Here is a 14,302-nt window from a genome sequence, read left to right as displayed (position 1 = left end):
ATTCGAAAACTGTTTAAAATATCTATTTATCCATTTTACATATAAAGTGGATTCGAGAAAAACATTTTGCATTTTTTTAAGTATTTTATATTTGGCATTTTAAATGATTACCCAGCCCTGATTGTGGGCGGGGGGGAGGAGGGATTTATATGAGGTACGCATTGTTTTATTCGGTTCGGCGCGCAATAGAAAATGAGAGAAATAAACGCTGTATACCCACGGATTAGTCTCCCTTGGTCCGTGATCTCATGGAAATGTGTTGCACCTTGCATGCTGCTCCTGCTCATTCGTGTTATCTCCATTGCGCCGGGTTAACGATCGCGCGAGCCTCATTGTTATACCCTAAACTGCGCCTCGCATGCACATACACAGCACTAATATTCTAAATGACATTTACATCTGACAAATAATATACATCGTGCATGCTGCAACGGAGGGTATGTGTAGAAAAGATCCATTTTTGTTTATTCACCAACACCGCAGGCGGCAGGCAGATGTGGTTTTTATCACCCGTTAGGAACGCTTGGACGAGGCTACTTGGATTTGGCGTGAGATTTTTTATGCTTTGTGTATTCGTTACCCCAGATGATGTTGTTTAGAGTCTCCCCGACGAAGTATAGGATTACGCAGAACGTCAGCAGCACGATGAAAAACACAAGCCGTAGCGGCAACGTCAGCACGTCCATCACGGGGTACACCCAGACGCCGCTTTTATAGTAGATTACGTGTACCCTGAAATTGTAAATTAGCGTTATATCTATTCTATACACATGAGCAAGTGAAACGTTTAGTTTCTTTATTCTTCGCATCCTTGATGAAAAAAATTTTTAATTTAAAAAAATTTTTAAGAATTTTGTGTCATGAGGTTCTCAAAAAAAATATTTTGAACTTTTTCAAATTTTACAAGTTTTCTTCAAAAATTATAGAATGAGAGATTATAGAATATTTTCAATATTTTTAAAATAAACATTTATGAAGAATACTAGAAAAGATGCAAATTTTCTCAGTACTTCTGAAAAGTGCTCCAATTCGTAGAAAAAATTTTCTAAAAAGTTATAAAATTACATAAATTTTTAAAAATTATGTGAAGAATTCTAAGAAAAATTTTCACCACAACTTTCTTATAAAACAATTAAAACTTCTATGTTCAAGTCGCTGATATATTGATATTGATTTCCGTAATGCGTTATTATTACAACCAAGAAAAGCGGATACCCGCAAATTCGTTTCACTTACCAGACTAAGTACGTGAGCATAAAGCTAACGAGTATTCCAAGGCTGCGAGATCGCTTAGGATATTGCCGTGGCACGAATATCATTTCTAACATTGTCGTCACCATGATCATTGTGTGCATTAAATGGTTCAACCACCATGGGAAGTACGGGTCCAGTGCTTTCGGCAATACCAGTTCACGATCCACGAACATCAACACCCAGAAAGTCACGCCGACGAACTGCAAAGCAATGGAATGGGCATTACATTCAACATTTATTATTACAAATAATATTCCTGCAAATAGAAAAATACGTAAGATCTGGCATACGTATATATATATATAGCAAAAAGCTTATTAATTCAGAAATCTTTTCACGCATAATTGGCCGTAGTTGTATGAAAACTGAGAATAATATAAAATATTCTCTTCTTGAAAAAATATCGCTTAATATCAAATATTTCAAATATGAATTTTAAATTAATGCAATTGTTTAATTTTTTAAATGTAAATACAGAATTCTTTACTAGAATTCTTTAAATACAGAATGTACCTTATTATGTACAAGAATTGATCAATAAATGAGATGAATAAGGTTAAAGTTACACCAAATTCTTATTCAAAATATTAAGAGAAAACAAAATAAAAATTATATATAAATATTATCTTTTCCATAATTGCCATAAGCATTGAAGAAAATATTTATTTCAGCGTTTCACAGTCTAAACATTTTGTCGAGGTAATTTTCTTTCCAACATTCATAATTTTCTTTTCAAGATTCTGTATCTTCTCGTTCTCAAATTCTTTTTCTGGTAAATTCTTAGACCTAGCAAATAAATGGAAATTTTATGAAGTTAGGTCATACGGAAAACTGTACGATGCTCAGTGTTTTAATGTGAGAATATAAAGAACTAATTTATATGTACATACATAGTTTTTTTATTGTATATTTTCCTGAATTTTTAAAATAAAAAGTTTGATATCATAAACAATATTAAACAAAAAGTTTCTCATACATGTAAAGAATAGTACCATATCTTATTTCATATTATATTAGACAATCCTCGTATATTTAAGCAATGTTTCTCGTTTGAATGCATCGCGTTCGTGCTTTTACGCAACGCATTCGTGAGACAAAATTAGACAACATGTATTTAAAAGGAAAAACTCGGTTTTTTAACACATGATTATTATGTTAAAAAATAAATTTGTACGTTAATATATTTGAATTACAAAACAATATATACCTATTATACAGGGCACCTATTATGGAACAAGTCGGAATAGACTCCGATCGGAATTATTCTGGTTTCCATAGAAAATATAATAAAAATCTAGGGAATAACTGAATAATTCCGATCGGAATCTGTTTCGAATAATTCGATAATACGTACTCAGTTCGTCAAAGCGAAATCGATTTTTCTTTGTTGGTATTTCGAGAATGATGTTCTTTTTATTCCCCTCATCGGAGAATTAAACTCGTAAGGTTCGCATCTAAATTTTAAACTATTGACTTTTTCCATTCTCAATTCGATGTGGTTACAATAATATGAAAAAAATTAACTAATTATACTACTCACCATAGCAACCGGAAACCCGAGACTCGCATGGAAGTAATCTTTCAACTTCCGCGTGAAAGGCGGTTTCTTGGGGTTTACAGCATTTGTGCCGAATAAATCGTTTAGAAGACATATCAAGAAGAATATCGTTTGCAGAATCTAGAACACAAGTGACATTTCAAAGTGCTTTAATTAAACAAGTCAATAAATATTTTTAGCGGTTGCCGCAATAATAAATACCGTTTATAATTAACTGTGATATTATTGCCATCATGCTTCCACTGTTAGAACTACTTTATATTTATTAATAAAAATATGTTAATAATTGCGAGTTGAAACTTTAGCGAAGAATTCACTAAACAAGTCGAGTTTTCAAACAAATATTTGTAAAGCGAATAATTTTTTGTTGCATTTATTTTATGTTACTTAAACCTTAAATATTTAGTCTAAAAGAGTGTATATATATATTTCAAATAGCGTATATAGTATAGTATTATCTTAATATAATATAAAAATATATAATACATGCCCGTATTCATAGTGACTTCCTTAAATTTATTTTCAGATGCTCTACGAAAATTATTTTATTGATTACTAACAATAAGCATATAAAGATAAATTTAAGGAAGCCTTAAATATAAGGTCTGATTTTCACTGTTTCCGACTTGGTGCAAATTTAAATATGTTTATTTATATACGTTAATTATATTATTTAAATATTATTTGTTGCATCGATAAAAACATTGTTGAGTACTGCATTATTGGACACAAGCGTAAAATTGTTTAATGTATGGCTTATATTCTCAATGCGCATTTATTGTACATGCTGCACATCAAACATTAAGGAAGTCTTGATAAGATTGGTAAATATTGGAAATTCGAATATTTTATTTCGAACATTGTTAGTACTAAAAATTCATGCGGATGATACTTTATTTTTAGAAAAAAAAGTAAAAGTATTTCAAAGGTATAAAAAATATATTATAAACATAAACTTAATTAAAAATATAAATATTTTTAAAAGCATATCCCGCTTTGCTATGCATTTAAATTTTTTCATATCGAAATTCTTCGACATTTTCTAATTTACAATAATAATGCACGACGATTAAATATGTGGTTCTGAATTTGTATAATTACATAATATCAAATAAATATTTTCGTCCATTATTATATAATTTATACGATTTTATTTTGATACTTAAATCTAATATTGACATTTTAAGATAAAGTATTTATCTATTAAAACGCATAATCTATAAGGTTCGTTTAGCTTATCATGTGTCAATCGAGTGATGATGTGCGTCACGTGCAAGTGACAAATATGAATGACACTTCAACGTGTTGACAGCGCAAGAGGAAGCGATAATTATCTGCGCCACTCTCGATATCAATATTAATTAATACTTAAATTGAAGTTTTTTTAAACTCTTTAAAAGTTAAAATAAAAATAATTTACAAAAGAGCTATTTTTATTATCAAAATTAATAAACTTTGTTCGGAAATTTTTATCGCCACCATTATAGTGATTATCTGCTTATTTGATTTTTAAAAAGTGAGTAAATAAAACTCAAGCTAATTTAGAAAGCTTAAATTTTAGATAAGAAATTAATGTTCTTCATTTTATTACGATGAAATAATTAATCTGAGTTAAACATTTTGACGTAATTATATTGATTGACGCTGCACAAACAGTTTTGTATGCCTTTGTTTCGCTGCGTAATATCAAGTGATGTTCAAACAATTGAATTTTGCTCTTTACGAGCAGTTTAATGGCGGCAATTCGAGCGTGAAATGGTCGAGAGTGTGTCATCGTTCGACGATAAGTGACAAAATGCTTAAACGTAAATCTCTTCAAATGTAGAATCACCCTTTTGGCTTAACGGCGCAAATTGAGTGGAGAGCTTATCTCTAACAAGTGTATTTTTGATTGTAAGATAAATGTCAATTGAAAGATAAACAACTCTAATGTAAGCGTATTAAATATGTCGCGTTCGTTCATCTAGACCTAGACATCTAACACATACGTAGTTTAGAGCTTCAGCCATTGTGACAGTTTTTGAGATAATTTCTTCGAATTTTTAATTTTCCTTGTATCTCATATAAAAATATTATAATTTATTATATTTTATGTAAAAAGACTATATGCACTCAAATGTATAAATAACATTGTTACGTACTTCTTCGAATTAAAAGTGTTTTATTATGATAAAGTTGACAAAAACTAAAAATTGCTGAAACTATAATAGTTGCTATTTTATAATAAGATATTAGATAGAATAAATTAAAATGAACAAAAAAAGATCATTATTTTTTCATTAGCATATAATTTAAAAAGAATATATATTAATAAACATGTAAAAATTAGCATTAAAAAAACTGAAAATTTGATCGATTTTACGGTGATATTTAGAATGTCAATCGGGCGATTAATTTCCATGAAGAGAAATTGCTTGAAAATCTTTAAAAATACAGTTACAAGTTACAATTATTGATGTGTACATAAATTCAAAACTATAATTAATAGTTTTTAAAAGCGTTTTAATTATTGTGCGAGTTCAGATAGTCATTATTCCGAAAACATGTGTCGCTGAATCACGCAATCAGTCAAAATTATTTATTCTTCTTTATAATATTTATTCTTACAAGTTTATACGTATACTATATTCTATGTAATAATAAAATAATAAAAATGATGTTCCTTTTAATAGAATGTTCAACCCATTTTATTCAGTCCACTCATTATAAAATAACAAATTGTTTAGCTTCCTAGTTATTACCGTATATGGCGTTGCATTGGTTTTTATAATTACCGATTACATTGATAATCATTGATAATACTCAATGAGTATATCGTTTTTCTATATTGCTGATTCGAAGAATATTATATCTGTTATTTGTGATTTTTGCCCGGAATCTACTAGGTAGACGTGTCGGTTTTCACTATTACGTAACACGGTAATAAGGATACATTGCGTATACTGGATCTATGATCGTAGAGAATCAGTTTTTTTCGCAGAATACTAGAGTTTCTTGTTACTCTCTGTAATGTTACTTTATAGAAAATGCAGTAATTTCTTTTTGCGAAGAACAGGAAGATAAAGCAGGATGAAAATGTGTCTAGGAATGAAAAAATGATGTCTTGACTAATGATTGCTGTACCGCTGAAACTGTAGTTCTCATCATAGACGTTTCTATCTAAAATTAATATCTCATTACGCATCATAAAATACAAACTGTTCCCGCGGAAGTAACGGTCTTTGCGGACATAAGTAGGAAAAATATAATTTAAAAGATAATAAGATCATGGATATAATAATATCTCGTTACAACGATTTCCTAGTTTAATTTTTTGAAGCGAATCGTGTTCACCGTAGGTTGAGATTTTGTTACATTGTCGTTTATGTATTAATCTTGACTTTCAAATCAACTATTACGAGTGTAATAACAGTTTCATATAGAAAATCCCATTCCGTTTTCTTAGATTAGACGATCGTAACAATTTCAGTGACAGCGAGAGAATCGATACAGGGAATGCGGGATGCGTTTGTGCTGGTCTGTGTATAGCGTGCATGTAGGTACCGACACCAAAAGACAAAAACTTTGCAACTTCATCAATGAAACTGAACGCATTCAGCTTGCACGTCAATACTAACCGCATCCCAGAACGTTAGGAACTTGAACTTCCCACCGTAGGCGTTGTGCACACTTCTAACATCGTGCGGCACGATCGTATACGTGTAATCGTAAAAAACCGCGAAAGCGTACTGTAGAAAAGTAACCGCATGGAATCCAATCGCTAGGCCTTCTCGCATCTCACGGCTGTTCACGAGTAAGTCTGAAAACGTGTAATTATCTCTTTTTGGGGACCATATGGACACCCGCGACTCGACGTCAAATAAGAACAGGAAGACCCACGCATTCGCCGGCGTACACAGTTCTTTCGCGAAACGATCTCATACTTTTTTCTTTTTAAATTATTTTTCTTGATACTATCAGAATCACTAGGATCTCATTGAAACTTTCGTGCCTGATGACACTAAGCTGCGTATGAAACCCGATTGTGGAAAATTTTACATAATCAAATCCGGAATAATCTATCAATCGGTCGTTCAAACTATGGTTGCAGATCTTCACTCTCTCAAACCGCATTTTCCATTACCACAAACGAAGTTTCAGCTCTAATTGCAGCAATTTCTTGAAGTACATTACTTTTTTAAACCCCCTTCGGAGATCGGATTGTTAAATCTTATCTTGAAGAAAAATGAGAACGTACCAAGAGAAATCGCTGCAATAATAGAAAAATAAAGAGATAGCAAGAACATCTAAGCATAATCTCAGCAGTCATTTATTAAACATGGTATTCCGGACCTGATTATGTAAAAATTTAAGATTGCAATAAGCAGTAGCATTTTGCGAGATTTGTTTCCATGATCTAAGAATTGTGATTAAGTAATAGAAATGAGGGGATTAATTTTGAAACATTCTGTTTATACTTGATATATTTATGAAACAATAATAACAATAGGGCATTGAACCACAAAACGCACGATTTCAGTGGCGAATGATATTATAATTTAAATTTGACTCCGATAAAAAAATGTCACTCTATCAGCAAGATCTTTCTTCAAGATCAGCAAGATTTCTTCAAGTTTTTCAGTTGACAAGAGTATCTTCATTTTTTTATATTAACAAGATGACTTGCCTTCCGAAATTAGATGTAACGAAGATATACTATCATTTCATGTTGTATTATATTCAGCGCACAACGAACAATTTTCTATTCTTCAATCTTTGTAATAATTTGTGTTTTGTAACTTATTAAATTTCTTATTGATGTCTTAATTTTAATTTTAATATGTAACTTATATTATATTGAAGATGGTCTAATATAGACCGAAATGTCTATACTTTTGTAATTTAAATTATAATATTATATAATTCGCCACTGAAATTGTGGTTCAATGCCCTATTGTTATTATTGTTTTTGTCTTATAGCCACTATTATTACTTATTTTGATATATTTATATTCCATAAAAAATAAAAATAACTTATCTTTTATAATCAATAGTTTTGATTGCAAAATTTATATAGATTGTGAAAATACAATTATTCAAAAAAATTATTAAAAAAAATTTATTTAAACATGTATATATCAACTTCTCTGTGTGTGTGTGTGTGTGTGTGTGTGTGTGTGTGTGTTCAAGTAATAGTTTTATTTGTTCCATATTTTAAATCTACATTTTCCAAAAAATATAAATATGAACAAAAAATCAAAGATTTTATATAATAAAAAAATAAAATAAAAAATAAAAAAAAGTTGTTTTATTTTTTTTTTCATTTTTACACAATTCTTTCTTGCTGGCACTCATGTAATTTTGGAGAATATTTGTACATAAATTATCGAGAACGATGGTAGAGAGAAGGACACGAGTTATCGATGAACGATCTATTCACTATTTGATTGATTATTATATATATTTTTAACCATCGTATAAATACCACACCGAGATCAGGAATTATTGTTGAACTAGTGATAAATATATAAACGGAAGATAGTTTGGAGATGGAAAGTTTCAATTAATAATTTCTCAACACGTGCGTATATTATGCAAGCAAGTATATGTAGCCAAGTTACATAATTTATACGTAACTAAGTATCTAGTTAAAAAAGATTCCACATGCATAACAAATTTTTTCTCCTTTGTAATTTGCAATAAATTTATATTTATTTTCAAATATACACGCTTCATATCATATATATTTCATTTTTTAATTTATTCTATATATATTATATACATATATTATATACATATAGAATAAATCTAAAAATAACAAAAGAAATCAGTGATATAATTCTTTAATGATGAAAGAAGTTAAATCAGTAAAAAAAAATTGAAAGAAATAGTCGTTCGAAAAATAAAAGTGAATCACATCTGAATCAATTTGAATAATAATCAATAGAAATTCCAAATAACATAGCGAAATTTCTCAAGGAAACATGTGACGCTCTGATTAATTAATTCAAAATGCTAATAATCATAAATATTTATATCTCGGTTTATACATAGCGCGGTTTCCCCTTCTCTCTCTTTCTTTCTCTCTCTCTCTCTCTCTCTCTCTCTCTCTTTTCTTTCATTTATATTCATATCATTTACATGACATTTTTTTCCCAATTTAATTTTCATGACGTACGTGTTTTAGCGATGTCGTTCGAAAATAAGATTCGCTTAATTGTATTAAAAATAGAAATATACACGTTTTATGAACAAAAATATTACATAACTCGCCTTTTGTTTATAATTTATATTACGCATTACATAAATCTTTTTAATATAAAATCGGGATATAATGTGTGATGCCTTCCCTATTATCTCATTATTCATTTACTTCTCCGTATCTCTACGCTTGATTTCTATCTTGTACTGCTTCTCGCGAGGAAAAGTAATTTACACTCACTCTTAGTATTATACGAAGTAGCGGGAACGAAATATTATGTCATTGAGAGGTAGCAACTGAGAGGTAGAACAATATCTAACTTGGACAAGCACTGAAGAAGCGTTCATATTTTATCATTCGCTTAAACGGCCCTGTTAATCGTTAATTATGCAATGTAAAAGCACTTTGTGCAAGCGCAAAGTATATTACGATAGACTGGTGTTAGCCTAAATTAACTGAAACTTTCTTATGGATCATCACGTAATATCTACAATTATAAAAGAAGATATTTTCTCATGACATTGAACGATTAAAAATAGATTGTGTGTGGTACAATTAAGAATATTGGATATCAAGCGAGAATAAGAACTTGTGAGGAAACATAAAGCTGACAAAGATAATAAAAATAACGAATATCAAAACAAATACAACTTTTACTGAATTCTCTTCTTCTCCTTTTTCTTACGTTAGGTCTCTGATCTGTGTTATACCATTCTCATATGCTTGTGATGCTCACGCTGTTTATTCAGTTGCCACAAGCATATAGGACCTACAGTTTTAATGCCGGTTCCGAACGGTGGATTTTTCGAGAGGTGTTTCTGTGAGCAAGAATACTCTCGGGAGGTTAGTGGCCTTTTCCGAGAGGAGACACGAGCTAAACCAAATGTTTTGGTTCCTACCCCGATTTCTACTGGGATCTCTGGCATGATAGATCAATGCGTTGTCTGCCGTACCACGCTCGCGCTCCGTTCACTGAATTAAGAATAAAAAAATTATTCAAGTCTCTAGAAACACATTCAACATTAAATTATAGGTCTATTCGCAATGCTTGCACTTTTTGCATTCAGAATCTTTATTTTCTGTTTCTTCAACGCTCGATTATATTTATCGCGAAATGCAATTTTTGGAGATTTCAAATAACGCAGAGAGACTTTATTTACTTTTTCGTTAAGCAAATTTGACGCTTAAATTGTACAAACGCTTATAAAATTAATAAATATTTGATGAAATAATACTAATTAAACATTTACAATAAATAAATATTCAATATAAAATGATACTTAAATTGAATAAATGGCTTTTGTAATAAATATATAATAAATTTACATTTAGTATATATGTATATATATATATAATATGTACAGGATGTCCGTCCATAAATGTCCGAGCAAATATCTCGCAACTGGTTGAAGTTACAAGAAAGTTTAATAAGAAAAATTTGTACTCCGAGTTAGCTACAAAGCACATAAAAATTTTTTTTCTATTCGTGGCTTTTTCGAGTTACGTAGGTTAACATAATTTTTTTAAATGGATACCTATAATTTTTTTTTGCATACTTGTATAATGAGGAGCATTTGCAATTAAAATCATATGCAGTAAAAAATTGCTACTATGCATGGTCAAAATTTCGAGCAATTTATGGGTTAATAAATTCCATAAAAAAACATTGTTTGTTTTTTTCTTCGACCTCCCTTTGACATTTCGAACCACGTTTAAAATTTCTTAGAATCCAATTTACTACTTTGATACTTAAGATGTCGATTATCTCGTAAACGATGCATAGCAATTTTTTACTACATATGATTTTGATTGCAAATGCTGCCCACTATACGAGTATGCAAAAAAATTATAAGTATTCATTTAAAAAAACTATGTTAACCTACATAACTCGAAAAAGCCATGAGTAGAAAAAAATTTTTTACGTGCACTTTGTAGCTGACTCGAAGTCGTACAAATTTCTCTTATTAAACTAACTTCAACCAATTGCGAGATATTTGCTCGGACATTTATGGATGGACACCCTATATATAAGATATATACAACACGTACGCATGGCAACGTATAGTTTTCGATAAATTTTCTAATATATTGCTTTATATTTTTACTGGGTTATCGAGGTTCGCTTATTCATAGATAAGCCCGTTTTCTTTTTTCTTTTTTTTAGCCATGCTATCGAAGTGTAAAATTAATATAGGGCATTTCCCTTTCATGGATTTAATATGGACTGCGAAGCGTTCAAAGAAATATTAGGTGACTCGTTGGGTTATTACGTTACATAACTCACTTCGCCCGACAGAGACTTTTTAATTCACGAATCTGGAACGCGAGTCGCCATCCAAGGATAGCATTTATTCTACAATTGTCAATGCAATTGATAGTCCGATATTCATTCCCGTTAAATTTTTGCAGATACACACGCTGTCGACAGAAGCTATTAACTCGTGGTGTTGCTATCTGTCAATTACATGCCAGTATAAATAGCACGTTAAAGTAGTTAAGTACGAACATGGACAAACTTCCGGATAGAGAAGTAAAACAATGTATAAGTACGAAAAAAGTTTTAGATAGTTTAAATAGATAGAAAAAGAAAAACTTGAAGGAAAATATACCGGGAAAATAGAATTGCATAAAACAAGAATTGCATACAAGATACAGAAATGTATTTTATAATTAATAATGCGAAAAGAATAATAACAAATTTACAAAAACAATAAAATGTCTCTTTGAAAAAAAGTAGATATAAAAATTATAAAATTGTAAGTTTGGCACTTGAAAAACAATCCTTCTTCGTATATATCGCGTAACTTAACATATATTGTAAGACTTTATATTGTAAAACTCTATAGTACAATAAAAATAGATTAATAGAAGACGGTGTTTTGTGTCGTACAAAAAGACATGATTTAACATATGATTCAATTTTCATCGCTCTTGTACGTTCTTCTAAAAAATGAAATTGTACAATATTTGAACTGTTACATTTTTTCCAGTAAAGCTGCGGATCAACAATTCTTCAAACAATATTTTTAATCGAAATAGGGCAATCTGAGCAAAGAAGATAATTTGCGACATATTGCGACATATGATTTTTTATTTCTTTTTAGATAATTATACGAATATTTTAATTTAGTTAAAAAGTAAGATATTTTTAAATCACTTATTGTTAGCTTCTCCTTCCAACGTCGCAAATTAAATGACGCCTTGGCATTTACGGCGCGAACGAGTGACGGTGATATACGATAATTTATTAAAATTACTTTCGTTTCTTTCACGATGTAATGATTTATTACAACTTGAATTTCCTACCGTATATCTCTTCTTTTAAGCAATTTATTAGTACTGGATCTTCAATCAAAAAATCGTTAGATAAATTACGGATGCATCGACTACGATTTTTTGTTATTTTTTTCAGATGATTACAATAATAATCTCAGTAATTTTCGCAAAATTAAAAGAAACAGTGTGGTTAAGTGTTCTATATGAAACAGGAAAGAGATTGCACCGTAGTTCCTGTATACTAACTGTAAGTTTATTCCTTTTAATTGAATTTCTTGCACGGTTCATCTCTTTTCTCCCTTTTTATCTTCAACGTGAACAGAAAATGATAATTTGTATATTATAGTAGAGTAAATAAAAGTAGAAAGAGTAGAGATAATAACTGACTTATTTATAATTGTAGATGTGAAATTAAAGTTAATCCAATAAAAAGCTGATGAATGAGATTTGTAAAAATTTATACCGATCTTCTTCGTCCCACTCTTTTAAAATCCACAATTTCCTACCGTCCGTAGGTCTGTCATTAAAAAAAATTTAACTAAACAAACAAAAATTGATTCTTTTATGAATAAACTACAGAAGTTCAAATCGTAACAAATATAAATCTATAATGAAAGGAAGATTAATGAAAGTTTTTTTTAAATTTACATCAATTACCCCCTTTTTGTCTTTTTTAGGAATTTTGATTTTCTACTATTAATAGATTTGTTGCTAAAAATTAACTAAATAAAAAATTAAATAAATAAATAATTAATAGATCTGTCATTAAAAATTAACTAAATAATTTACTCTTTTATAAATAAAGCGCAAACAATTCAAATCGCAACTAATACGAGTCTACAATAAAAGGGATATAAATATTTTTAAAAGTTTAAACCGGTCTTCTGTCCGCTCTTTGAAGAATTCACAATTTCCTGTCGCCTATAGGTCTATCATTAAAAATTAAGTAAATAGGTAATTGATTTTTAATGAATAAACCGCAGAAAAATCAAATCACAGTCAAATCTATAATAAGGACAAGTCAGTGCGAGATATTCAGTGCGAGATTAAAAGTTTATCGATTTCCGCTTTTTTACGGATTCGCAATTTATATTTTTTTAACCACTTGTAGATGCCTCTAGTCTACCATTTAAAATCAAGTAAATAAATAAAATTCTTTTCTTCATGGACAAATCGCGGCAAATACAAATTCATAAATAAAAGGGTTAGATCGATAAGAGATTTTTCAAAGTTTACGCCGAAGTGCGTAATCTATTGATTCCTTCCCGCTTTTTTTAAAAATCTACGATTTTGAATCTCTACCTCTATTTGTGCCACGTAAATATTTTTTCTCTTTCCTCATTTATATTTATAAAGTTTTTTTTGCACGGTGTCACAATCGTACCACGTGCTCCGCCACGTCGTCGCGCGATTGAAATTCAGACATCTACGCCGCTCGACGAGCGGTGATGATTTGCGATCGATCGCTGACGCTAGACAAAACATGCAGCGGGAATTTCGGGGAACACGACGCATCCGTGAACATCCTAACCTCCTTCTGTCCGTGCGGCGAGGGTGGTCGTGACACGCTCGTCCACCGAGGACAAGGAGGTCCACCGATGCCGTCGGGGACGGAAAGACATGCTACTGTCGCGTGTTTATGCGTAATATACGCGTGTACGCGACGTACGTGGAAATTAGTAATCACTCGCGCGTGAATAGCACCTAGTATCCTAAGTATACTCGGCCAAGATCGCGCAAGACTTGTCTGCCGTGTGGTAGGCGTGGGGAAGGTCCAGATTTTACTTCTATCATGGTCAATTGACACACCCGCGTCTCATGAAAGCGAAAGAGAGATAGATAGATAGAGAGAGAGATATATAGAGATAGAGATAGAGAGAGAGAGAGAGAGAAAGACGTAGAGAACCCTATTTTTAATCGCGGTCCATGCACATGACCGTCTCTCCACGACCTCGGGGAGTATTGCCGATCGATTTACCCTTACTTGGTGCGGAAAACGCGCGTCTCGATTCTTTAAAGCGGGTACAGGTATA

At 30.8% G+C, this 14,302-nt stretch overlaps 1 protein-coding gene across 3 annotated transcripts in view; it reads right to left on the bottom strand.

Moving 5' to 3' along the window:
* LOC108720820 (androgen-induced gene 1 protein) overlaps window positions 1–14,302 on the bottom strand; it is a 25,517-nt gene that overhangs the window by 940 nt on the left and 10,275 nt on the right. Inside the window, exons 1-5 of one of the 3 annotated variants that reach the window (XR_001936545.1) lie at window positions 14,254–14,296; window positions 6,430–6,611; window positions 2,795–2,932; window positions 1,237–1,454; window positions 473–732 (exon numbers count right to left, since the gene is read on the bottom strand). Coding sequence is in view for 2 of the 3 variants with exons in the window: in XM_018445032.1 (XP_018300534.1) it covers window positions 581–732; window positions 1,237–1,454; window positions 2,795–2,932; window positions 6,430–6,588 (667 nt within the window). In the remaining variant the exon portion in view is untranslated. Of the gene's footprint in view, window positions 1–472; window positions 733–1,236; window positions 1,455–2,794; window positions 2,933–6,429; window positions 6,612–14,253; window positions 14,297–14,302 lie in introns of those variants that run through there. The other 2 variants (XM_018445032.1, XM_018445033.1) reach the window with 2 other exon arrangements.

Source organism: Mycetomoellerius zeteki, unplaced genomic scaffold (assembly GCF_001594055.1).
Source record: "Mycetomoellerius zeteki isolate Tzet28-1 unplaced genomic scaffold, Tzet1.0 scaffold155, whole genome shotgun sequence".
Lineage (NCBI taxonomy): Eukaryota > Metazoa > Arthropoda > Insecta > Hymenoptera > Formicidae > Mycetomoellerius > Mycetomoellerius zeteki.
Note: the sequence above shows the minus strand (reverse complement) of the source record. Positions and strands in the feature narration are given on the sequence as shown.